Source organism: Lytechinus pictus, chromosome 9 (genome assembly GCF_037042905.1).
Source record: "Lytechinus pictus isolate F3 Inbred chromosome 9, Lp3.0, whole genome shotgun sequence".
In the NCBI taxonomy this organism is placed as follows: Eukaryota; Metazoa; Echinodermata; class Echinoidea; order Temnopleuroida; family Toxopneustidae; genus Lytechinus; species Lytechinus pictus.
In genome coordinates this window covers 18935730-18963620 of record NC_087253.1, presented here as the reverse complement: position 1 = coordinate 18963620, position 27891 = coordinate 18935730, and the positions used below count along the sequence as shown (strand labels likewise).

The window sequence follows — 27891 nt, the reverse complement described above, 5'->3', positions numbered from 1 at the left end:
CCTCTATATGCCAAATTTCAGTGTCACATGCCATGTAAAACTAAAAAAAATGACATTTAATTATTCTGCATGGCGGCCATCTTGGATTTCAAAATGGCGGCCGACCCGATGGTCAAATCGCTTGGGGCCGGCAATTTTTGAAATCAGTGCCCAAAAATACCCCTGTATACCAAATTTCACACTTTCTGCCAGATCCGAGCATCTTGGCCATTTTTTGTCACATAACCGCTCCACTATATATAAATTTAGAGCAAGAGTGAAGGAGTTTCTCTTTTGAGAAAAAAAAAGAATAAAAAGAAAAAAAAAACACAAAGCTACCTTTCTTCCCTTTCCTCCCTTCCCTATTCCTTTTCTCCTCTCTTTTTTCCCTTCTTTTTTTCTTTTTGGGGACGTTTTTGGGGGGCCACCGCCCCCCCCCCCCCCCTGGCTACGCGCCTGTTCACAATAATGTAAGCTTTGGAAAAAATGCTAACTAGTTCGCTACAGTTTGCCACATTGCATAGTATGAGATCAAAAAAATAGCGAACTAGTTTGCAACAATTTCCGGTCGTGTATATGTAGAGGAGATCAAAAAAATAGCGAACTAGTTCGCTACAATGCCCCTTTGTATATATATATAGGAGATCCGAAAAATAGCGAACTAGTTTGCAACAATTTCCGGTCGTGTATATGTAGAGGAGATCCGAAAAATTTGTTCGCTACAATGCCCCTTCGTGTATATATATAGAGGAGATCCGAAAAATAGCGAACTATCATCTTCACAGATGGGTCTGCATTGTCGAACCCAGGTCCTTGCGGAGCAGGCATTGTCATCTACTGGACAGGACTGAACTGCATACCAACCTGCATCGGCAAGCCTGTTGCTAGAAATTCGAGTAGCTTTCATGCTGAAATGGTCGCCATAGAAACAGCTGTGGAACATGTCACCCTGAAGAAACCAGCCCTAGTCGATCAGGTAGTGCACATTCTCACTGACTGTCAAAGTGCTGTCATGGCCATGACCAGTTCTCTCCACTCTTCATCGTTCCCAGAGGTTGTGTCTCGCACTAATAAAAACATCACTCTTCTAAGAAGTAGAGGCACTACTGTCACCATCACATGGATCGCTGGGCATGCAAATATCATGGGAAATGAACTTGCTGACCAACTAGCCAAGGATGCTGCTTTGGAAGCTGCAAGCTCATCATCATTAGCTTCTGCAATTACTCTGCACAAGGAAAGTGCCAAGATTATCCGTAAGAACACTGAGAAGCTGTGGCAACGACGATGGGACAGATCTACAAAAGGAAGATGGACATACCAACTCCAGCCCACAGTTGCCAGGAAGAATGCACACAGCTCTCTTCCAAGATCCACAGAAGTGAAGCTGATGAGGATGCTCACAGGACATACCAAACTCAATGACAATATGCACAGAATTTTCCCTCACAACCACCCTTCACCTAACTGCAGTTGCAACAGAGACAGGGAAACTATAGAGCATGTCCTTCTCCACTGTTCACTCTATGAGTCCAGTAGACTGAAGATTAAGCTTTTTCGGTATACCGGTATTAGTAATACCGTTCGGTATGAACGGCATACCGGTATGGATACCGCCGTTAAAATTTCAATACCGAAATACCGTCATACCAAAAGTTGAAAATATCATACCGGTATTTTCTTCTGTATTGTCCTCTATGGGTATTTTTACAGTAAAATTAAGCCAAAACAATAAGTTGGCTCTCTCAACGTATTTAATGAAATCAGAATCCGATAATCTAACCTCGAAATGAATACATCGCCCCTGAACTAATGTCTGAGCTCCGCTAGCCGCTGCATAAGGCCTCGGCCCCACCGCTACGTAGCTAGGCCTACATGGGGTGCATATCGGCTGCATGCACTTGTGCACACAGCTACAGAAAACAAACGAAGCCGATCGAGATGGGGAGCATTTCATGAAGATTTTTCAGTGGTTTCAACAACAGATTTGCTTTCCTCCAATCACATGCGAGGGTTTGTCATAGCTTGTAACATCCCTCTATAAACAAACAAAATCACCGACAAAACTCTTTTTGAAACACTCCCCAGCCTGCCTTTTGACCACGTGGTGTCTTCAACAAAGTATCAACCTTGGGGCGTTGACTGACAAACCACAGGGATTAACACTTGTTTTTTTCTTTATGCAAGTTTTTTTTTCTCGGACTGCTCTTAACTTTTTTTTGGGGGGGGGGGAGGGAGGGGGTGCTGGGCATCGACAGACAAACCACATGGATTAACACTTTTTTTTTCTTAGTGAAAGTTTTTTTTCTCGGACTGCTCTTAACTTGTTTCAATTATGACAAGTTTACTTTTATGCAGCCTGCTACAAAAGTCGTTTGACACCCCCCCCCAAATAATAAATAATACATACATAAATATAAAAAATAATAACAAATAAATAAAAAACATGGAAACAAAATGTTACGCCATCCCTCTTGGTTTATTTTGAAAATGATCTGTGAAGTGATCGTGAATGGAAGAAAATGGCTGGAATATTTGTGTGATTTGTGATGGGTGATGTATCCTTTTTGTGCATGTGCGGTCATGAATAAAATGAAATAAACTATTGGATTGATTTTAATTTAAATTTATGATGGACTGGTGGCGTGATAAGATGATCAACTCAATTTTGGCATGTGTGAAAGATAGAATTGACATTATTAAAATGAAAAAGTATTGATGACCAGGACTTGGGGGGGGGGGGCAAAAGACAGAATTAGAAAAAAGGGGGGAAGATCGAGACTCGGAGAAGAGGAGGATGTTGATTGTTTGTGGTAAGAGAGGGGTGGTGACGGGGAGAGGATGGGCCGATGGGAAAGAGAGAGTGAGGAATTAAGGGGCTGGGAGATAAAGAAAAACAAAATCAAGAAAAAAGAGTGAGAAAGAGGCGGCCGCGGGATAAGAAGTCAAGGGGGAGGTTTTTACTGTGGAGATTCACAAGAGGGAGAAAACATGGCCTGAAGGGAGTTAGCTAAGAGGGGGGGGGGGGGGTTCAACACAATGGACATAAGAAAAGTTATTTACGAGATGTCAAAATTTGAGGTCGACAAACTTTGAACCTTCGACGAACACGTGTTGATGTGAGTGGTAAAAAAAGGGGCGTATCTAAATGTGAATGAGTGGGGCCAAATCGGTGAAGGGAAAATCACGCAAATCTCCTTGACTGTTTCAGCAGGGAATTTGGTGCTTGGAACTTGGGGCATGTACACACGTTTAGCAAAATAGCAGTGAGTAGGTGCGGTATAGCATTTGGTAACTTGACTACATCTAATTCATTTCAGCATGGAGATAGGATTAATAAATTGTACCACGTGCTTGCTGAGATAATTTCGCGCACGTGCACAGGTAACTCTCTCTCGCCGTCTCGGTGGGGCCGGGAGAGAGCATGATCGTATAACTTTTTGCTCAGGTCTTTATAATAGTTGGGACTTGAAATACGATAATTTCTCATTTTCTAATCTCTCTTTAATAAACAAATCATGATTATTTCCATTTGAAAATCTAAGGTTAGTGGTGACTTGCAAGGCTCAAGACAAGTCTCAACTTCGTCATTTCTAATTTTTTTTAATCTATGAAAATATGTTTGAGAAAGTTTCTGTCAATGAGAACGGACCATGCTGAGCATTCCTCAGCTGACCGCAAGCATCCACTCTTTATCCGAGGCCATATCAGGGCTAAACAAACATTGGACACTGTTTGCACAATGAATTGGGAATTTACACCGGTATTAGTCGGTATACCGGTATTGAAGCAATTAGTAATACCGGTATTGAAAATATCAATACCGAAAAAGCTTACTGAAGATGATACAGACCATAGAGATAGGATACAGCAAAACTAACACTCCATACCATCTCAGAGAGATCTCGGTGGTCACCCTCCTGGGCTTCAACCCTGCAATGACCAAGCAAATGCAATCTATAATTAGAGCATCGCGTCGGTGGTAGCATTTGTCTCATCCACCAGCGCTAACATCTAGCCAAACTAGCCAACAAAACAATTACCTAGCAGTTTTTCTACCTTTGAGTTCTCAACACTAAGTGTCTACCGAGGAGACTACTAGGGCGTGAAACAGGCCCAAAACGAACAACAACAACAACAACATAGCGAACTAGTTTGCAACAATTTCCGGTCGTGTATATGTAGAGGAGATCAAAAAAATAGCGAACTAGTTCGCTACAATGCCCCTTCGTATATATATAGAGGAGATCCGAAAAATAGCGAACTAGTTTGCAACAATTTCCGGTCGTGTATATGTAGAGGAGATCCGAAAAATAGCGAACTAGTTCGCTACAATGCCCCTTCGTATATATATAGAGGAGATCCGAAAAATAGCGAACTAGTTTGCAACAATATCCGGTCGTGTATATGTAGAGGAGATCAAAAAAATAGCGAACTAGTTCGCTATACAATGCCCCTTCGTATATATATAGAGATCCGAAAAATAGCGAACTAGTTTGCTACGATTCCCCCTGGTGTATATATCGAGGAGATCTGAAAAATAGCGAACTAGTTCGCTACAATTCCCCCTCGTGTATATATCGAGGAGATCCGAAAAATAGCGAACTACAATTTCCCGTATGTATATATAGAGGAGCTAGATCTCGAAAATAGCGAACTAGTTCGCTAAAATTCCCCCTCGTGTACATATCGAGGAGATCCGAAAAATAGCGAACGAGTTCGCTACAATTTCCAGTCGTTTGTATATAGAGCCTTTAGAGGAGATCTGGAAAATAGCGAACTAGTTCGCTACAATTCCCCCTCGTATATATTAATTATATATAGGCCTAGTAGAGGAGATCTGGAAATAGCGAACTAGTTCGCTACAATTTGACACGTCGTATATTATAGACTAATACAATGAGATGGCTACAAATTTTGACGCTTATATATAAGCGTTGAAGATCGCTATATTTGCCATCTTATTATTTCCCAGTCCTACCTGTAGATTCCCCACAGGCAGGAACCATGGTAATGAACCCTGTGCTGATTTGTCAACTTTTAAGTTTTATGTGGGGCCGGGGGCATAATTTATCATGTTATACTCACAAGATCATCTGCTACGATGAATATTATATTTGGAGGCTGGTCTGTGTAAACACTGTGTAATAAACAGCTCAGTAAGATAAAGAGGATTCTAGGCATATTGATATTCTTCTCACAAACTGCCACTGTGTCAGAGTCTAGACTCAGAGTGTGTCACTCCTCCTCGATAATCATGCTTGCTCTTCTTGCTTTCTCGAGCTTTTTCATCTGTCATCGATCCAGTGACGTGACATGTGTCCAATTGTAGTCTAGGTCTTAGACATCAAAAGTTGTATTCAAACATTTTCACTAAATCGTGGTCCACAAAAATAACAATTAGCCAAGAATGAATACTTAAATTATTAAATCAGCTTCTATCTTGGGAATCGTCAAGTTTTTATATGAATTAATTGACACAATTTTCTAGCGAATATCAAGAAAATAAGATAAATGTCAATTAGAGTCTGTATATGCAGAATAAGAAAACATTGCAGTCGATATCATGTGACTTCCAAATTAAAGTCATGTGACAGAGTCGAGTGCAGCTGTGCGAGTTCGAGAGGATAAAAAAAAGGAAGACTCGGGAGTTTTTCGAAAAGAAAACATCATACTGTTGCTTCAAATTCGTCGGGAAAATTGAGAGAATAGGGAGGTTTTTAGGTGAGTACGGTATATAGTTTGGTACTCAAACCTGAATATGATACACAAATAAAGAAGCAATAATAAATATCTGTTAACCAGCGACGGCTCCGCGCTCCTGGGACCTGGGAGTTCGCCTCCTCCACGGCCATGGCTAAGCCTAGGCGGCGGCGGGGCCACCGAAGGGCGGGCGAAGGAGCTTGGCCTTAAAGGTGGCCGGCTCGGCCAGGCCGAGCTCAGGGGCCGGGTACGTACTGGTGGGTAGCGCGTAGCGGTAGATGGCCGAGGCGCTAGTGTAGTTTCGCACCTCCCCGTTTAATGGTTTTCAAACATGTACAATCTCACCCTAAATAATTCACAACCAACGAACGTAGAGGGCAGCAACACACAAGCGTGTTGCTATTTTTATTAGGAAGGTCCACTCGATACGCGCATACAAATGAAGTGCGCGAGCAATTTGGTAGTCATGCCAACGAAACCATGATCCGATACAATACAATCACGGAGTGACAGCAAAATATAGGTAAACTAATAGATTATGACAATAGTAGATTAAAACAATGAAAACAAAAAATATATAAAAAATTAAATAATAATGTACCAAATTCTTAAAATAATATATCACTAAATTATTCTCACAATTTTTTTGTACATCTTCAGTAAAACAGGATTAAATTCTGTCATAAATAAACCAGTCTGCTAATTTCACCCGGATTTAGCCAAGTCATTTTGTGACCACCGAAAACCTCTCAGAGCACTTTTTTAGTAGATTGTAGAGTTGATTTATTTTCATTTCCTCTTTATCATTATTTTTGCTTGAAATATTTTTACATTAAATATCATGCTTAAAAATATGAAATACTTGTTCCTGTATTTTTCATAAAATATTACATGGTGGTGACAACAGTTTTATGACTTTGCATATCAATATGATAACAAGTATACGTGAGGTTGATACGTCTTCATCTAAATTTCGCTGCACCATAATGCGCCTACACAATATCCAGCACCGCCTCTTATACAAGTGCCATGGCTGGCATGACCGCTCCGGCGCCCCGGGCCGGTCGGTGCTGAGGTAGGGTACGGTGGGCTGCATGCATATGCTAACACAAATTTTTGTAAAATTATGAAATGAAAAAAGTAAATGTGACATAGACCTTCGCCCCTTGATAGTTCGTCTCAAGTCAAGACCCGTCGGAATATACATAGCTCGATACTGAACCATATAATTTCTGTCTAATATTATGTCTAACGTTAGACTGGGACTTGGCTTTGCTGTTTAGTGGTCGTATTCGATCCTGCCTGATGGATTGCAAAATGTGGGTTGGATTTGTGGATATAGCATAATTATTTTAGATTTTTAGACTACAATCTACACTCTAAGTGATAATTAAAATTCTAACCTTGAATATTTATCGTTGCTCATCCGCCGTAGTGCCACATCAATGACAGACCGAGTCTATATCTTTCAAGTCCATATCTAGCTAAGTCGAGTCGCGTCGAGATTATCATGCCAGTGCAGTGCAGTCAGCATTATCATTCACGCAGCGCAGTACGCGCACCGAGATACAGGTGACCGGGGAAGTTTCGGCGCGGCCAGACCAGAACATCACGGTCTTGGCTCTGGCGTTAGATTGTGTAGATTTGGTAGGGGCAGCGAAATTAAGCAGAAGAACGGTAACACAAATGGCATCAGTCTATGTATTTTTATTGCTATGTAAACTACAAGAATCATGATTACCTTTTGTTTTACAATTTTTTAAAAATACAAATATGCTAAAATAATATTATTTAACATATTTTCTTGGAGGTTTTATTATCAATAATAAATAGTAAAATTGAACAAACGAAAAAAAATCAACTCTACAATCTTCCAAAAAAGTGCTCTGGGAGAAAATGGTCACAAAATCTGAGCGGAGTGGACCTTCCTAATCTACGTTCGTTGTTCACAACCTAAAAATACTTGCATCTGAGCTGAGCCTCCAAAGACCAAAGTCCAGTAGAAGTACGTGTATTCACATTTTTCACATTTCTTATTTCATTCAAAAAATCACACACACGCACACACATACCTTCACACAACAAACATCAACCACTCTGCACAACCACTACCGTAATACTTGGTGCAAGCTGAAAGAGGGGGTAAAATCTTTTTGAAGATACCATAGAAAAACTCGCTCTTCTTGCATTTAACTGGGCGTTGTGGCGTGCGCCTGTAATCCAAGCTGTGGGGAAGTTACAAATTGATGCAGAGGTTCGAGCCCTGGTCACGTCTTTCGGATGGTGACGTTAAAGGTCGGTCCCAGACGTAAATAATCATATCTGATTGATACACGTCTGACAAAACTCAAATACACACACACTTCACTAGGTGGTACGTACTGTACGCGTACCGACTGCTTATGTGCAGCGCTGAGCTTGATCAAGCGACCGAGTGATTCCGAAATAGGTGTAAAACTTTGTAAAAAAAGTGTCAAAACGGCAAATATTCAACTTCTACTGGACTTTGGAGGCTCAGATGCAAGTATTTTAGGTTGTGAATTATTTAGGGTGAGATTGTACATGTTTGAAAACCATGAAACGGGGAGGTGCGAAACTACACTAGCGCCATGGCCGATTGCACGAAAGCCCGGAAAGGGTCTTTGCGAGGGCGAGGGGCGGTCTTTACAGGGGGGGGGGGGCACTCAAAGTCAAATTATACCTTACCTTCCCTAACGCAAATACAGTGGAAGAATGCTAAATCAGGACAGCAGCAGTCGAGCTTCCACTGTTCCAGGTAATTTGGGGTGTGCCTCACGCACGAAGCCCTGAATTTAATGGGGGACTTTCATGTCGCTGTTTTATTAATATTATGATTGATGCACTATATGAGACACCCAAGGGTTCATTACATGCCGCCGCGCACAGAAAAATCAAACCATAGAAGTTGTGTGTTGTGGACACCAGAAGTGAGATCCCAGCACGCGCTACCCACTAGTTAGAAATCCACTGCCAAACGCGGTTCATGGTGCGAGGTTAGTATACTACTAACCTCGCAATACGTGTGAGTGCATATGAGAAGCCTTTTTTAGATAAATTTCCTGTAAACATATTTTATTCGTTAATTGAAGTTTGAAGGGAACAAATCCATTGTTTTATAAAATGGTTAAAACTCAAAAGTGAGCTAAATAATGTTAATTGTTAGACTAGATCTATAATAGACTTGTTAGAAGGCGCTTCACACAGCGCGATTTAATTAATGGGTGGCATGAAAGACAATCCTTGCAAAGATCTTTTCTTGCAATCGGCCCACTCTACTTCGCCAAAAATAGTTTTGCATGAATTGCATGTATTTTGATTGTGAAAAGAATATTTGTTTTTGTATTATTTACAGGTCTTCAATGAAATCAATGATGATCAGAACTGCGTGATCATTTTTAAATTCATGGAAGGCTGGCTCAAGTGAGATGTATTCAGTTTCAAAGATGTTCAAGTTGGCTCCGATGAGAGCTTTTCTTCTTGGCTGTATGCTCAAATGTGTGCTGACAGCCCAGCCTCCTAATATTATATTCATCGTTGCAGACGACCTGGTGGGTATAAAGATCAAGATGGTTTTGTCATAATAATTTCTAAAAAATGTCTCTTTAGTCTGTTCAACTTGGAAAGAGGAAATATTTGTGAGCAACTACATGTGTTAACACTTGTTATCCATACATATCAACCAGCTATAGGTCTTTGGTATTAGAGGAAGTAGAGGGGGGAGGACGATGAGGAGAAGGAGGAGGGAAAGAAGGAGAAGGAGGAGAAGAAGAAAGAGAGAGAGGGGGGGAGGGGGAGGAGGAGAACTCATTTCATATCAATTTTACTGATTATATTCCAATGATTTAGGTACGGTGCGTGAAAGAAAGAAAGTGAAATAAACTGCTTTTGATAATGGAGAAAATGTGCGATTGACAAACATTTTACATTGAAAGCACAAATTTGGAAGTCTGCAAAACCTGTCTATAGAGCAACTCTGTTGATTTGAAGAACTCTAGATACATTGTATTGTAAACAATTTTAAGACTTTCATATACTCTAGCTCCGTATCTATTTTTGGAAATTTGTAAAAAAAATGCTTCTATAGTCCCGTATATATGGCCTGTTCTGTAATATTCATTTTTAGATACAGTTTCATTCATATTCATTTCTTGTATGGTAAATGATCGTTGTTCCCACAAGATGTGGTTTGATTTATTTATTTTTTTATTGCAGGGATGGAACGATGTTAGCTTTCATGGTTCATCGCAAATCCTGACTCCGCATCTTGATGCGTTGGCATTGGAGGGTGTACTGCTAACCAATTACTATGTGTCCCCCATTTGTACGCCAACTAGGAGTGCTATTATGTCAGGCAAACACCCCATACACACAGGTTTGTTAACATCTTCACATATTCGATTCAAATTATTATAAGGATATTGGCCAGGGTATTGGGGGTGGGGAGCAGGTTGGAGGTGGCCTGAAGTTGGCTTCACTCTTTTTCTCATTCAAAAATAGGGGTTTTATATACGATCAAAGCACACTTTTTTGGTATGCGCATTCCTTCCTTTTTTCAAATTTCAATGCTATTCCCCCATTGTTTAATCATTTGAGAGATCACTGGGGTGGGGATATGCTCTGGATTTATGGAGTGCTTTTTCCAGAGAATATATAGAGCAATTTTTTAAAACTTCCCCTGCTTTAGTTTGAGCTGCCACTTGATTCTGGCGCTCAATTTATTCAAGGAAAAAATGTTGTATGCTGTAGGCAAGCTTTCACCACTCCTGGGTCAAGTGCAGCAGATTGTGGGTAAAATTATTGCGAAAGAAATATGCGCTATGACTGGGAATTGAACACGCATCCCTCTGTTTTAGAGACGAGAAGCAGAACCACTAGACCATGAGATTGCCCCCTAACCAACTCTGGTGCTGCTACTTGTGTATGTATATACGCATAGTGATGAAATACATTTTGTCTGCTTTTAGCACTGTAAATAGGAATAGGCTATAAATGGGTGATTTTTTATTTTGCTTCGGGAACAGATTTTATATCTTCCTTTACCTTATCTTGACATGAAATGACAATATTTTTTGTCTTGGGTTAGAGAAAAAAGTGTGCCGGCTCAAAATCCAAAATCCACTTCCCTAGAAAATCACATTTTTGGTCATAACTTTGTTCCCAATGTAAAGTGACGAAAAAGGGTTATTTTGAACACTGTATAGCCCACTCCTTGGGTAAATGGATGTATTCTTGTTGTTTCAGGGCTACAGTATAGCGTTATCATAGCAGACCAGCCGTACGGCCTCAGCACCAATGAGACCATAATGCCTCAGTATCTCCGGCCTTTGGGATACCGAACACATATGGTTGGTAAGGTAAGGAAATGAAATGTAGTATTCAGCTTTTCATGACTTTTGGAGGTAGCTGTAACACCCGGGGGTGTTCCCCAGCGTGACGACATTTGGATAGTCAAAATACGGGACGCTTCGAAATCAGATTAGTTGTATAATGAGCCAAACATTTTCAGAGGGGTTAATATGGCATAAAGGGTACAATTATTAAAAAAAAACTTATAGCGAGCAAAAATTGTTAAATTTCATTCTTTTCCCAATGTAATGCTTGAATATACGGGACAAAAGCGACATCCCAGGAAGGTTCATACGGGACGTGGGACAGATTTCTGAAATACGGGAAGTCCTTTGAAATCCGGGGCGTCTGGGCCCCGTCTTATAAAGAGTTACGATTGATCCAATCAATCGTAACTCCATGGAAATCCATCAGTGTCATAATTTTTTCTACAGGAAATTTGCACAATGTTTTTTGTAAACAAAGAGAAACACAGCAAATTTTCAAGAAATCAATAAATGCATGAATATAAATAATAGTTAGAAAATATTATGAATAAACATGCATAATAGATGTTGATGTTGCTGGCTTTCCATCAATCGCAACTCTTTGTAAGACGGGGTCTTGGTCACCCTGGGAATCACAAATATTTAAGTGTGACTTCAATAAAGTCATGCTTGGTGCCGATGCGCCCATGATATTCAACATGCATTCTCATTGATTTAATATGCAGTAGAACGTGTCCTGTGAGAAGGATTTGACCAATGAGGTGATACATTAAATGCCGCATGCAGCCAGGAATTCAAATGAAATTATCAGCCACACTTGAACTTTTGTGAAACACCCCCCCCCTGGATGTTTTAACCAGCATATCTCAATTAACCCGATTTCTTAATATCAAGAACTGATTTTTTATTAAAAGCTTAAGTTGATTTTGTGATAAAAAGTTAGTTCTTGCTATTGTTTTATGTTAACAAAAGGCAATTTTTATATGGAATGTGTGATATCAATAAATATTCAGATTAATGAGAACATGACTTACTGTAAAGGTGGTGATACATATACGTCGAAAGTGGACTGAAGCTCGTATCAGAGGCGGTTTGACTTATGTGAAACACCGCCCTCTTTTGAAAAGCCAGGCTGACGCCGGCTCGGTGCGAGTCCACCTCTGGATGTGGTTTGAAAGTGGCTTTACACCGGCTTTAGTAATGCGATTGGTAGGCCTGTATGTATCACCCCCAAGTGATGTTGGTGTATTACTTTAACTACACTCAGAGGTAAAAGTCCATAAAGAAATCATCATATTGAGAGATGAACATGTACATAGTCAATAAAAGTGTAAATAACTGTTGAGCGCAGGCAAAAAATTATTATGATAAAATTGATATCAGGATTGATGGGATTTTTGCAAATTTTGTGACATTGGTTGGGACTATCTTTGGTCACATGACGGGGTTTATTAGACCAATCACCTGTTAAGATTATTATTATGACAGATACTATAATTTTTTTGTTGTGGGTTTGGGCAATAGTGGCATTTAGGGTTTTTCAGCAAGGACTATACACCCATCGAAAGAGGCTTTGAGTCGACATACGGATATTACCTCGGACAGCAAGACTATTTCACCCATGAAGCCCAGGTAGAAGAGGTAGTGCCGCTAAAATTTATGCTACATGTTTGATTTTTTTTTTTATTACACTGCAAAAAGGTAGGTGTTCTTCAGCACCAGCCTGGTATCTTTATATGTCATCATCAGAGGAATGAAAGTTTTGTTTGAGGCAACACCGGGCTCATTTTCTTGAAAGTTCTCTGCAAAATCAAAATAATTTGAAGGAAATATGGAAAATAGATGACCATGTTATGGATGTAAAGATGTGAAATTTCAGCAACTTTTGGGAACTTTTTTCATCTGGTCAATTAGTTTTCAAAATAGGAGAATGTTTAAGCTTTTATTGGTTGTTTGAATGATGCTTAAGTGTTTTGACACCTTGTGTTTTCCATGGTGTTTTAACAGCATCAGGCAATGTTAAAACTTAATTTGTTTGATTTTAAAATGGTGTTGTTTCAACACTTCTGTGTTGTGGCCATACATGATACTGGGCTATTGTTCATTCAACACCTCCATTTTGCAGTGTACATATACTTTGAGTGTGCAGTCTTGAAAGGGTGCTCAAGTCTGAAATTGATATGAACTGAAGACATAGAGAAGACTTATTAAAACAAGCTCAACACACTAAAAATGCCATTTGATTTTGATGAAAATAAAAACAAGTTTTATAGCACGTTAGTATCACTGTATCAGTGAAACGGGTGCATGCTCATTATCATGAATTAAGTGAGGTAAAGATATCTGTTTGTTCAGTTCATATTGATTTCAGCATCGAGTATCCCTTTGAGTCTGCATGCATACGTTTTGTTTCGATGTACAAAAATAATCATATTAAATATTTTGTTCTCTTCTCTCTCTCTCTCTCTCTCTATCGCTCATCTTGTTATGCTAACAAATCTTTGGCGGTGTATGCATATTAATTTCCCTGGGCTTGCTTGGCTGTCTGTCTGCCTATACCTCAACCCCTATCTACTCCATTCCTACCCCTTTCCCACCCCATAAAACTATGCATCGTGTTCTCCATGGGGGCGTGGCTTTTTTAGTGGCATCTAGGGTTTTTCAAGGATAGTCTTACTCCCAGTCACCGTGGTTTTGAGTCGTATTATGGTTACTACGGCGGAATGCAGGACTACTTTACCCACGATTCCACTGAGGTAATAACCCAAATTTTCTGTCATCCATATCTCCTTAAAACCCTTTGATATTCTTTCGACCTCTGTATTTTCTCAACATTGAACCTTGGAGAATAATCCCTTTCAGCTGCTGCATTAAAGCTATCTCTATTTGACCCTTGCCCCTATTTCTACTTGTAGCCCATTCGTTACTCTTTACTGTACATCTCTATCGTTTAATTAAATTCAATTTCAATGTTTCTCAAAAATAAGAAACATGTAAAATATAGAAACAGAGCATTGTCACAAAAGATATAAAACATATTTATGACAATGAGGGGTCAATGAGCCAGTATCCTTTGTAAAATATTTTTCCCAAATTCAAAACATAGAATTGACATTCTTAGTAAATATTAGTAAAAGACATATAAATGTTGATGAAAAAAAAAATTGTCAATTTGTTAGGGGGAGATATGTAATAAAAGTCTACATTTGCTTGAGGGATGAGAGATTGAACACCATGCTTTCAGATGGATCATTGGTTTCCTTTTGTTACTATTAAATGCTGGCAGCAATAGGCCTACTTTGTAGCTGTCATTTGTTTGTTTATATCTGTTGGTTTGATAGATTGCATGAAATTTGCCAAGCTTTATGCATGTGAAATGGATTATGGGTTGTAGAATAGCATTGTGAAAACAAGACAAACTACTGACTGCAGCCTGCTCCCCTACTCTTTCCAAGATGCTCCCACCTTTCTTCCTTGACTTTTGAGCTATCTAATTAATTATGCATGTTTATGAATGAAATTGACACATTCTTACTAATATTTTTTTCACATTTAGTACTAGCATTTATCCTAATGCATAAATTAGTTTTTTCCTTTTATTTTGTTAACGTTTTCACCTTATTGATGACCAGTACTAATCTCCTGTCATTAATTTACTTCTTATTATTATTCAAAATGTGTTTTGTGCACTTTTTAAACAACATGTGCATTAGATGTATTCAGACTGATATACATGTAAGTTAAAAAACAAGAGAAAAAAATATGAATGAATAAGGAGATACCCCCTCGGCAAAAAAAAAGAAAGAAAAAAAAAAAAAAGAGAAGGAAAAAAAAAAACACATCGAGTAGGACTTTGTAGGAGTACATTATTTCAAGTTGAATTTGGAAAGATATCATTGATACAGACATAATTGCACTTACAATGTACTAGGATATGATATACATGTGTATTGGAGGCCAGCCTTGAAATAAAGATCCACAATTATCCTGAATTAGCTGAATGAGGTTTTGAATTCTACTGTAATATTTTCAATGCATTTGCTAGTATACAAATAATGCACGTAAGCGCGTGCATGCAGAGCCAAGTAAAGAACGATGTGCGAGAAGAGCCAATGGATATACCAAGGTCCGCAGGACTGAGTGCGGTATATCCATTTGGCGAGTCAAGCACAGAGTTCATTATTTAGGTCCTCTATGCACAAGAATGCGTGTATTGTTTGTTTTATTCAACCCCCCCCCCCCCCGGTCACCCATATTACTGAGTTGCCCCGAATGATACATTTGATCTAAATTCTAGATAATTCCAGAACTCGCACTAGTGCATTTGGTATGACAGAGTGCAGGATAGTGCAGTTTGGATGCAATAGTGCAGTTCGCTGAATATCATGTGATCCGATTTGGACAAATCAGATTACAGAATATTCTTGGGAGTTGTATAATATTGATTCTCCATCCCAGAGCAAAAACTCATATGTTTAAGTGCAAGATTACCATTTGAAGAATCTTGAAGTTGAAACAACCTCAATTTTATTTTCATTGTATCCTTACCTCGCAGCATAAAGTGACTGGATTTGATTTCCATGCGAATGGATCAGTCTACAAACCTGTTTTCGGCCAGTATTCTACTGAGATTTATACAGAGAGGACGCAGGAGATCATTCGCAATCATAACCCGCAAGAGGTAATGCCTAGCTTAATGTTCGCAACGATCACCCTTTGATGGATTAGTCTATGGTTTTAGGGGCCATTGCAGGTGGCTACAAGCTACAACTATTAAGCATTTTGATTAAAATATCGTCACAATATAATTTCCTCTAATAATAACCCTGTTCAGTAGTCAACTACTAGGAGGCGCGATAGCTCAGTCGGTAGAGCGGGGGATTCGCATTCTTGTGACCCGGATTCGATTCACACTTGGTGCGCTAGTGCCCTTTGGTAAGGCATTAATCCTCATTACCAGGTCCTTCGGAGAGGACCTTAAGCCGTCGGTCCTCTGGTTGCTTGCTTACAAGCATTCATGCTTTCTTAGCAATCAGGTAAAAAATCCCCACCAATCAATCAATCTATTAAATGTTGATTTTTAATGGTTGGTGCTTCAACTACATGTACCAAGTAGGCCTGGGATGAATACCCTTTTGTCATTCAATTGTTCGCCTGGGTAAACAATGAAATAGTTTGAACAATCGAGATTTCTGGAATATAAGACATTACAAAAAATTGAATATTTACATGACCTGCCAGTGGTCACACTTAATGAGCAAGCTGACTCATTCGAGTGTCCCAGTACAGTGCCTTTGACAAGCATATCATCACAGCTGAACGATGCACGGTCGCCAGCACGGCCGTCATTGTGTCTTGAAAGAGTTGCAGTGTTGGAACTCATTAAATTTTAGAAAAAAATTTGTTTGCTATCTTGCATAATAAAATGTCTCAAATCACTAACTAATATCTAGCAAACATATTCTGTTTGTTGGTAAACTGATCAAATTCATTGATTGTTTTACTCCCAGGCCTGCTACAGAGAGTGAAACAATATCAAACTGTGTTCATGAAATGGAATTTTCATTAGATCGACAATTATTTATGCCCTTTTTTTGTCACCATTCAGTATTTTGGTCAGTCTTTACATTACACTTCATTCTGTGAAAAAGAATGTTTTTAAAGTGTAATTTTGAAAGCCCTTATAGTATAAAAACCATTCTCTTATACTTCCCTTTTAGTCTTATACAGTGTACATGTAGATATTCTTAACTATATTTCATATATCAATTATTCATTTTTGTGGGTTTTTTTAATGACCTGTTCATACTCTTGAAATATTGCTCTATATTCTCTAGCCGCTGTATATCTACCTAGCCCATCAAGCAGTACACAGTGCAAATTACGATGGTCAGAGGTTGCAAGCTCCGCATAAGTATTATGAAAGATTCCCGAACATTAAAGATGAAAACAGGAGAAAATTTGCAGGTAATTTATTTTGAGAATGTCATGAAGGGTGACATGACATTTGCTCCTGCGACATTTGCTCCTGCGACATTTGCTCCTGCGACATTTGCTCCGGTCTTAATATCTCAGAGGGCATATGGTTAGAGTTAGGATTGGAATATAGTTTTTGGTGCAGAATAATGTAAAGATAAAGATTAGGGTTTATTTAGTGTTGGAGCATAGATTTTATGTTTGGCTTAAAGTGCGGATTTTCCATCGGAGTAATTGTCATGGAACCGTCATGAAGTGATGACATATGATTGTCTTTACGATAATTACTATTGTCATCGTCGTCATCATTATCATCATGATCATGATGATGGTTGTGATGATGATAATGATGATGAATTTGATGATCATGATGATGAATATAATCATCGCCATCATCATCTCCATCTTCATAGTCTTCATCATGAAATTCATGAATGCTTTAGGCTTTGTACAGGGATGATCCGATTCCAGTGGGCAATGGGTTAAGCTGTTTACCACTGAATTCTGTATGCTTCATAGACTTTGTACAGGGATCACCCAGTTCTAGTGGGCAATGGGGTAAGTCATTGACTACTGAATTCTTTGATTTGTATGGCCATGTACTGATATCACCCAGTTCCAATGGTCAATGGGTTAACCTGTTTACTACTGAATTCTGTAGTTTCTATAAACTTTTTATCGGCACAGTGTGGTTCTAGTAGGAAACAGGTTTGTTTATGATAAATTGCATCTCTTTTGTTGATGGAGCCCTTTCTGAAGGTAAAAAATTATTTGCGACAATTAAATCTTTTCTTTCTGTTGATAGCCATGGTCTCTGCATTAGACGACTCTATTGGAAACATCACACAGACATTAAAAGAGAGCACCCTCTATAACAACACAATTATAGTTTTTACGACCGACAACGGAGGACCCGCCCACGGGTTCGACGCCAACTACGCCAACAACTGGCCGCTGCGGGGAGTGAAAGACACGACGTGGGAGGGTGGGCTTCGTGGCGCTGGGTTCGTATGGGGCGCCCTCATTGAGAAGCCGAAGAGAATGAGCGATGGAATGATGCATGTTTGTGATTGGGTTCCAACGTTGTATGGCTTGGCAGGCGGGAATACCAGCAGTTTAGAACATCTCGATGGTATGGATGTCTGGCCGATGCTCTCAAGGTGAGTGGGTTACAACGTGAAAACAAACACTTCTCGGAAAATGTGAACATTTCATATAATTCAGGAATTTATCCTGAATTTCATAGAAAACACCTTTTCTTTAATAGCCCCCTCCCTTCCCTTCAGTTATGAAAAATGATGAAATACAGTGGAAAACAAAACAAATATAGGGACAGATCACCATTAAACATTTGTCTTGTATGCATGTTGGATGGACAATGATCTAATTTGTTTTGGGGGGTATTGAGAACAAAGGTCGTTATTCGATATATCAACTTTAACCTTGTCCATATAGGAGCGCCGAAAATGGTGTGAATAATTTTAAGAATATTGAGGTAAGTGTTTAACCCTTAAAAGGACTGAGGTATTTTGAGCCTGGAAAAATGGGGGGGGGGGCACCTAAAGGCCCTTCCCAAGATCTTGGTTATCAACTGTCAAATTGCAATTAAATTTGGTTTTTAAAGAATTCATTATGTATTCAATACAAGTTTAAAGTCAAATTGAAATTATTACTCTCATTCTACTGAAATTCCTGATTATGATATTATATAATATAAATAATTTTAATAATAAAAATAATACTAAAATAAATTAACTTTAATAGATCTACCCACAGTAGGCACTACAGTTCCAAAAACTTTTATCCCAGCGGCGCCTGCTTAAAATGGTAATATTATTGTTAAATTTATATTTAAAAAAAAAAATAAATAAATAATAATCGAAATTTTTGAATAATTTTTGTTGTTGATAGTTTGGAGTCTGATGTTGTGGAATAAAAAATCCCTCTTCAAGTTGTTTTTGGAATAAAAAATCCCTCTTCAAGTTGTTATATTTTCAGAAATCATTATTACAATATATATATGCCTAATTGCAGAGGGGAGCCTTCACCTAGGAATGAGATCCTGCATAACATTGATCCTGTGCGGAATGTATCTGCAATCCGTATTGGGAATTATAAGTTGGTGCAAGGCCAGAATTACAACGGCAAGTGGTCCGACTGGTACCCGCCAGAAGGAGAGTCCACTGGTAAGAATCTTGTTAATGATATTAAAAGGCAATTTAAGAAACCTGGGGGTGTTTCACAAAGATTTAAGTATAACTTAAGTCGCACTTAAAGGGGAATCCAACCCAAATAAAAACTTGTTTTTATAAGGAAAAGAAAAATCAGACAAGTTGATAGGTGAAAGTTTGAACAATATTGGACAAACAACAAGAAAGTTATGAATTTTAAAAAGTTTTAAATATTGGTAATCACTATACCGTGGAGCGTTGTGGCCCAGTGGATTAGTCTTCGGACTTTGAAACAGAGGGTCATGGGTTCGAATCCCAGCCATGGCGTAATTTCCTTCAGCAAGAAACTGATCCACAATGTGCTGCACTCAACCCAGGTGAGGTAAATGGGTACTGGTAGGAAGTAATTCCTTAAAAAGCTGTGTGCGCTATGAACGCCTAGCTTAGCCGGGTAATATAGGAGCGCCTTGAGCACCTAACAAGGTGGATATGTGCGCATTATAAATACCCTATATTATTATTTATACCCATGGAGACTTAAAATTGGCCGCATATGGGATGTCATAGTGATGTAAGGCAAGGACTACTCTTCCATGTACTCCAATACATATAATGGCTAAAATGTCATTTTTCCCAAAAGTTTTATTTCAAATTATATTTTTCTTTCCTGAGGACATAAAACATTATACTACCTAGGTTATATTTAGATATCTGCCCCAGGGGAATGGGTACTTAGGAGAAAACCACAAATCCCTGATAATAAATTACATGGCCTATGGGAAAGTTGTCCTTGCCCCTTGTCATAATTTACTTACCCAGTTGCCAATTTGAAATCTACATAGTATTAGTGATCTCAATTTTAAAGCAGCTATAACTTTCTTATTGCTTGACCGATTTCTTTCAAACTTTCACCATTCTGTTTAATTTATTTTTCTCCTTCCCATCACAACATTTTAATGGCAAGGCTGGATTCCCCTTTAAATGCTGACGCGTACATGATATGCAACACGCGATCTTATTGATTGATACGCAGTAGTGCACGTCCTCATGGCATGATCTGACCAATGTGGTCATGCCTTTTATACCGCACGTAACTAGGCGTTTAAATGCGACTCTTAGTCATACTTAAATGTCTGTGAAACACCCCCGTTTGTGGAGTAAACTCATTGGCCCGTATTCTGAAGTCGGGTTTAATTCAAAGTCACGTTTAAAGTTGTGGTTTAACTCTTTGCCCGCCACGTACACTATCCCCTCTGCGCCACATTAATTTTGGGGTGCCACATTCAGAGGGGGTTTGCGTGCACTGTCTTATTCAACTAGCAATAACTTTTTACTGGTTTATCGTATTGAAAAAAATTGTGTAGCAAAGTTTTAGAGAAATGAATACTCTTGCCAATGGTATCATTTTTGCTATGTATAAAATCATAGATTTTTGAGAATTTTAACTTTACATTCTGTTTCAAATTTTTCGTTTAGGAGGGTAATTTATACCTCTTATATTCAATACTTCCTAATGAAGGTTAAATTTCTAAGTTAGTCCATTGAAAAGATGTGTTCTTTAGCTTTCATTACATAAGAAAAATCCATGTCTTTATGGTCATTATGAGCTAAGCAGTTTAGGATTGAAATGGGGCATTCAAAAAGAGTAAACTGGCAATGAACTAAACTCTTCTATTGAAATTGTCCCTGGCTACTTTTCAATAGACTTCCCGTCCTGGGAGACTTCCCGTCTATTGATACTTTGATCTCCTTATTGTTATAGGGAGGTGGCAATTTGTATCATTCTTTTATTACAAGGAAAGCAGTGCAAGCTATTGAAAGCTCATCGAAATATATCCTATAGCAGTTCAAAAAACTCAATTTTACACGAAAAATCTCTATGTAAACAACGTCGGCAAAAGCTATAACACGAAAGCTAGATTCGTAAACAATGCAATACACGCGTCGCTATTGTATGTGTGTGCACACAATTACAATTAAATGCGTTCCGTATGCATTGTGTGCAAACTGTGACTTGAGTCGTTGTTGGCAGTCCGCTGTATGTGCCGCGAGTCGTCCGTGGCGGGCAAAGAGTTAAGTATGGATAGCCAATTGTGACATAACTCACTAACAGTAGAGATAAAATATTTCAGCTCATTTGACTCTGAAATCAGTCTCAATAGTCTAGGAAGTATGAATATGTTATTTGTCTCCACCATTGAAGATTCAGGAAAGAGCAGAGTAAACATACAATATAATCAACATTTCGACACTTTTGGCTATCTATAATTTTAGCACAGAGGTAGACCATGGTCTAAGTGAAACCTGACCTTAGAATACAGGCCATTGGGTAGTATTCTGATTGTCATGGTTTAGGGAAACCTGGGTTAATAGACCACACTGTTATGGAGTGCCAGTTGTCAGCATATTCACCAATTAAACATTATTTTTGTTCTGCTGAGAAAAGTCAAAAAGTTAAGCAAGTTGTGTAATGGGAAGAATATGAAAATACAAAGATACAAATTTTGATGAATTACTTGATACATTTTTCAAGCTAATGAATTTTTTAAAATTTGTTTTGAAAACAATCAAGATAACAATACTACTACTAAGTAATAATAATAATGATAATAACAATAATAGTAATAATAACAATAATAATAATGAAAGTAATAATACTAATATTAGTAATAATAATAATTGTAATAATAAACATTATCACCCGTATCAGACATCTGAGCTGGTCATTTACAAAACCGTATTTCCCTGTATTTTATTATTATCAGGAAGGGATAGATATATTGTTTGTATTTTCCTCGGTCTCAATGCGCGTATTGACTTTGCATGCAGAGACGACGCAAAATATACCTTTGTATTTTCCCTGGTCTCACATCCGGGCCTTTGAGGATGCGAATGAAGTGATACGCTTCATAATGTTCCGCGCACCAACGATCTACGTCATAATAAAGACAACACTGGATCTGGGCGCTTGCAAGTACGTCATAATGGTAAAGTGCAGAGCCTAGACACTGATATTATCATGACACAACAGAACTCTATTCTTAAAAGATATCACTGTTATCATGATTTTTGCTCTAGATATCCGATTTGGATGATAATAAAAATATTGACTGCCCTTCTTTCGGGTAACATCAAATATATTGCCCTTAAAAGACCCATATTGCCCTCGTCTAAAGACTCGGGCCAATATGATTCTTTTGCTGGCAATATATTTGATGTTCCCCTCAAGACCAGTCAATATTATATAATTGTTTATTTTTAGACAAGTTATTGTTGGTTTGCGAGTGTTTGGTCACATATTGTTTATTTTTCTTCCTACTGCAGACAACTCATCCGACTCTAAACCTGTTCCAAACGCCTTTGTAGTGAGCTGCCCACCCAAGCCTGATAATGCTTCCACGAACTGTGATCCCTTTCAGAAGCCATGTCTCTACAACATTAATGAAGATCCATGTGAATTTAATAACATAGCTGATGAGAACCAAGGTATGTTGTAATAATGATAATAATAATAATAAAGCAATATTGACTGGCCTCGGGGCGATACAACATAAATCGCCCCAACTCAATTATATCCTTTCGCCCCCAGGCCAGTCAATATTGCTATTATTAACCAAATCAGACATCTAGAGCAAAAATCGGGAAATTTGAATATTTTACAGTTTAAGAATGGGAATCTAGGTTGAGCAGACTGGGCCTCTGAACTTTACCATTGTGATGCAATTGACATGACGCGTCCCTGGCCTGGGGACGCAGTATTTTTCTCAATTTGACATACAGCACTGCACGGTTCAAGGCCATGTACAAAAACGCGTAAAATACCCGGATGTTAGCTCTGCCTTATTGCCCGCTACCTTTCCATTCATTTTTTCCTGAGCGGGCAATAAATTTGTCCGTGGTTAAACAGATGCAAACTTATTGACCGACCACTTGATCCCAGTCTTAAGCAGGCAATAATGTATTAAAGTTGCCCTGCTCAGATGTCTGATACGGTTAATAATAATAGTTACATTTATATAGTGCTTCATGCTTTGGTTTCTAAACACTTTACATTGTTATTATTTTTACCCTGGTCATATGATCCATCACGATTCCACACATAAAGTGCACCATCTCCACTCCCTGGGGAGTATCCTGGCCAGGCAACAGTTTATCGGTGCACACATGCTTTGTCGAATCAATTTGATCTTTGCCAATCTAATCATATTGATGTTCACAGTCTACTGGGTACCCATTTACAACAGGGCGCCGTCCTATAAAGAGATACGATTGATCCGATCAATCTCGAGTATATGGAAATCCATCACTGTCATAATTTTTTCTTTAGGAAATTTACACAATGTCCTATGAAAACAAAGAGAAGCATACTGAATTGACAACAAAACAGTGAATGTATGAATATACATCATTTCCAGAAAATATTTTGAACAAAGATTTATTTTAGATGTTGACGTTGCTGGCTTTCCATAGTTGTGATTGATTGGATCAATTGCAACTCTTTGTAAGACGGGCCCCTGGATGGAGAGTGACAAACATTTATAAGTGCCTTGCCAAAGGACATTAGCACCAGGTGGGAATCAAACCCTCGTCCCTCGGTATCATGGTTCCTAGAGTTTTATCAGAACTTTTTGTAAGATCGATCATGTCATCTAATTTGCTGGGTTCAAGCCAGAAATGCGTGTACAGGTCAACTTGCAGATAAAGACAAACCTCCACAACTCGCATATTCATCTAGGTCTAAGCAGTGTTTTAGACCAGGGGGTGTTTCACAAAGATTTAATTATGACTTTAATAGAGTTGCACTTAAATCCCCACTTGGTTTCGGTATAGAAGGCTTCACCGCATTGGTTAGATCATGTGCACGGACGTGCATGACCTCGTACACATCAATCAGATTCGCATGTTAAATAACAGGTATGCGTTTGCGTAAGCATGACTCTAAGTCATACTAATTTCTTTGTGAAACACCCCCACATTATGCCAAACGTGTTATATACTTCTTCTCAGTTGATTCATTCCCCAAGAAGAACTGATCTCTTTTGTCCCAATAGACCCTTATACTGTCAATATTTTAGTGATTTACTTATGTACTCTTACTTTTATTTTTTATTCACAGATATTGTTGATGTACTGATGATGAGGATTGAAGAGTACCGTAAAACAATGGTCCCTATCAGGAACAAGAAACCGGATCCACTGAGCAACCCCAAATACCACGACAACTGCTGGGTTCCGTGGAGAAACGATACGGACTCAACACCCGAACTTTATTATGATTCAGGTCCGTCTGATAGTTTACGCCAGGGTCCGTACAATACAAAGGCCAGAAGTCAAAAAGTGGTTCTTAAAGGCATAGATTAGTAGTGGGAGAGATGGGGCTTTGGAGACTTCAATAATTTGCCAGCTGGAATGAAATTTAGTGCATTATGATCTTAGATTACTAATTTTGAATATATGCAGTTTATTTAACCCTAAGCTTACCGGGGGGGGGGGGGGGGGGGGGGTCAAATTGACCCCCCTCGATACCACACATTTTTTTACCGTATTGCTCTCTTGCATCGTTTGAGACCAAATTTGCAACACCCGAGTACATTTTCTAAGTGCCTGTAGGGACAGTGATTTTCCGCAATTGTGGAAAACGGACAGAATTTCCCTTTTAAAATGGAAAGTGGCTTTTCAAACGGAAAATCACAGAAAATGTATTTTTCAACAGAAAAAAATTCCCAAATCCTCAATGAAATGCGAATATCAACTGGCCACAAAACAAGATCTCACTTCGCGACAATCATGACAATCCACACATCGTGACATGCACTCGACTCCATCACTCAATCGTATCAAAAACATTCACAAGTGCAAGCTAGCTGAGCGCGACCAAACATCTCTCAACGAACATAGAATAAAGGCCGGATCACGGCCGTGTGTTGTTGCCCTCTATGTTCGGACATATCATGATCGCAGTACACCTCAAATTAAAAATGGCGGATAGGCGGAAGTCGTTATCCAAAAAGTCCCAAAATTATTGATAAAACCTCATTCAACCCTAAAATAATGCTAATAATGTGAGAGGTGAGGATGTATTCATGTTAATTATGCTTCTATAAATATTTTTTGTAGTCGTATCTCTTCGATTACAATAGATTTTAAAGCAATGTTAGTACAGTGGCAGATACAAAGTTTGAACAGCGCGAGCATTTTGACATTGCGTAATGATCTCCTATGTAAACTGAATTGTCACTTTTTCATGTACACAAAGTCTATGGGAGAAAAATTCATGTGCCTGTCAGACCCCAAATTTGCTCCAAAACATGATTTCATGTTCAAAGTCAATTCAAATTGTATTTTCCTCATAATATTTTCCTCATATTTGTATTATGATTATTTTTACTTTTGCTGGTTTAAATGGATTTATTTTGACCTGATTATGATCGCAATAGGGTCCCTGACGAAGTCCATCATAAAAGTCTAAGAAATGCATGACAAATACCATTTATGCAAATTTTCGCGATAATCTTGCGAATAGCGGTCGAGATCTGAAGTGTGGTCAGATTGACCCCTGCCCCCTTCTGCCCCCAGTATAACCTGGTCTGAAATAGCCCAGTTAAATTAGGGTTGAGCAAATTGGGTATAGAAATGCATTAAAAAAATATGCCAAGCTGGTAGATGTTGAGTCACAAGCCTATTGCTGAGTGCGAGACTCATTTTCATTTTTTTTACCGTAAATTAAAGCAAATTTCTTGTGTTGGTGCAAAGAAAATTGTAACTTGAGGGCTGTTTCAGGAAGCACTTGTAAAGTTACGCACAACCCCACAAATGACTGGAGTATTGAAAACTAAATGTTGGTCTCAATTGCATCCATTGGAGTCAAGTTACGTACATTAATTGAAAAAATGAATGAAGTTGAAGTCGATGAAGTTTTAATTGAAATTAATAATATCTGCCTTAATGTAAATGAATAATATTTGAAACAGAGTAATGTATATGTATAATGCCTCCAACCACTTGAGGTGGTTGCCTTTGGCAATTATTATGAACTGATTAGTGCAATTTTATAATATGACGATTGCATAAGATGTGAAAAGGGATCTTATGATATATAATCATGTTAAAAATCAAAATGTTGATTATCATTTTCATTTTGCCTTTCGACTTCTAGTGCAGATGTAAACTCCTTTTCATTTCAGATATTTTTTTCCTCAAATGTTTATGCTGGCATATTGTTATGATATTACTTGACTTCATGTAGTGATATACATGTAAGACCGTGAACATGTTCAAACAAATTTGTTCAAGAAAGCATGACCGTTCGAAAATTGTACTATTACTTCGTTTCATTCCAAGACATGGAGTTACCGAACCTGACTTATATGTTTACCATGTTTGCCAATTATCATAATTAGCAGGAAAATTTGGATGAAATTTGGAAGAGACAATTATTGTCAAATATTTTTGTCAAAGCTCCATTGTAATTTAGATATCTTTAGGTTATATGACTTGACTATTGTTATATATAGCAGGTTTTTTTTGTATGGATGATGCAATCATTGAGTAGAAGAAATAACCATTAGTCTCACGATGTATCAAACGTAGTTGGAAGGCAACGTTTTGTCTGCAAGCTGCTAGACTCCATCAGGCAATGAGCAAAGACAATCATTGTTAGAAATGTTAGTGCCATTTGGTTTCCACTATGAAATAATTATTTTACATAATTTGCACATTACCCAAGTTTGCCATTTACATATTAAGCAGGAAAAGGGATTAAATTATTATCAGATATTTTTGTTTGTGTATTTTATTCTACAAACGATTGTGATACAAAACTTTTGTACATGTAGCTATTTTTTCCATAACTACAGTAGTATGTTTTGGATCCTCTCAAATCAGTTGATCTTGAGTCTTGAATCTTTTGTCACGATATGTACATGTATAGTGGTGATGGAACATATTTTTCTACATTAAATAGTGCTCTGTACTTTATAAAAAATATTTACTTTTCCTTCATTGATGTTTACTGATGTTTAAATCCTACACTGTAAAAACTATTGAGATGACCACAACCCCAAGTGTTAAAGGGGTACTCCAGGCTGAAAATAAAATGATTTAAACAGAAAAAGAAAATCAGACAAACAAAATACGATAAGAAATCAGACTAGGAATAACAAAGTTATGACATGTTAAAGATTTTTATAATTTTGTTGAAACAACTACATGCATGTCTTCATGAATATTGAATGAGCAATAGATGATGTCATATCCCCACTTGTTCTTTTGTATTTTATTATATATGAAATTATGTTTATTCAAATTTTGTCTTCCAAGAATTAAAAATATTGGATTGATGATTGATCAAATGCATTAGCTATTCATTACTGTAACTTATTACAAGTAGTATCCGGTAATTAGTAACCAACTGGAATAAAATTATTGGAAATGGTTTTTGACGGATTTGGGTAGGTATGGGTGTCAACATTTACCGAAAAAAAGTTAGGAGGAATACGGTTTGGGGAAAGTGTTTTTATTCAAGGTCAAAGGTCAATTACCTTTTTTTAAATATACAGAGCTGCCAACCATTACGTTTTTGCCGTAATCATTACGTTTTTTCATTCAAATTACGGCATTATGGTTTTTCTTTTCAAATTACGTTTTTTGACGATCTTGATAATGTGTGTACATAATTGTATGTACAATGTATGTGTAGTGCGTGTTGA

The 27891-nt window shown here is 38.1% G+C and overlaps 3 protein-coding genes across 5 annotated transcripts in view; 2 read left to right on the top strand and 1 right to left on the bottom strand.

The window, feature by feature from the left end:
- LOC129268168 (arylsulfatase I-like) overlaps positions 1-886 on the bottom strand; it is a 45074-nt gene extending 44188 nt beyond the window's left edge. Inside the window, exon 1 of the mRNA XM_064104381.1 lies at positions 785-886. Within this exon, the coding sequence (XP_063960451.1) occupies positions 785-886 (102 nt within the window). The remainder of the gene's footprint in view (positions 1-784) is intronic.
- A 6-nt stretch (positions 887-892) lies between these two features.
- LOC135155430 (uncharacterized) lies at positions 893-1639 on the top strand. Its single transcript, XM_064104380.1, has one exon. It carries the CDS (start codon positions 893-895, stop codon positions 1637-1639), a length of 747 nt encoding a protein of 248 aa, XP_063960450.1.
- A 3891-nt stretch (positions 1640-5530) lies between these two features.
- Positions 5531-27169, top strand: LOC129268169 (arylsulfatase I-like). Of its 3 annotated transcripts, none has more exons than XM_064104862.1 (11): positions 5531-5703; positions 9056-9251; positions 9916-10075; positions 10945-11057; positions 12561-12677; positions 15592-15717; positions 16874-17003; positions 17818-18172; positions 19047-19198; positions 22508-22669; positions 24300-27169. In XM_064104862.1, exons 2-11 carry the CDS (start codon positions 9129-9131, stop codon positions 24542-24544), a joined length of 1683 nt encoding a protein of 560 aa, XP_063960932.1. In that variant the 5' UTR covers positions 5531-5703; positions 9056-9128; the 3' UTR covers positions 24545-27169. The 3 variants fall into 3 exon arrangements, with proteins under 3 accessions (XP_063960932.1, XP_063960934.1, XP_063960933.1); XM_064104864.1 differs by having other exon boundaries at positions 5534-5703; positions 12561-12668; XM_064104863.1 differs by lacking the exon at positions 12561-12677 and adding an exon at positions 13682-13792 and having other exon boundaries at positions 5557-5703.
- Positions 27170-27891: the final 722 nt, after the last annotated feature.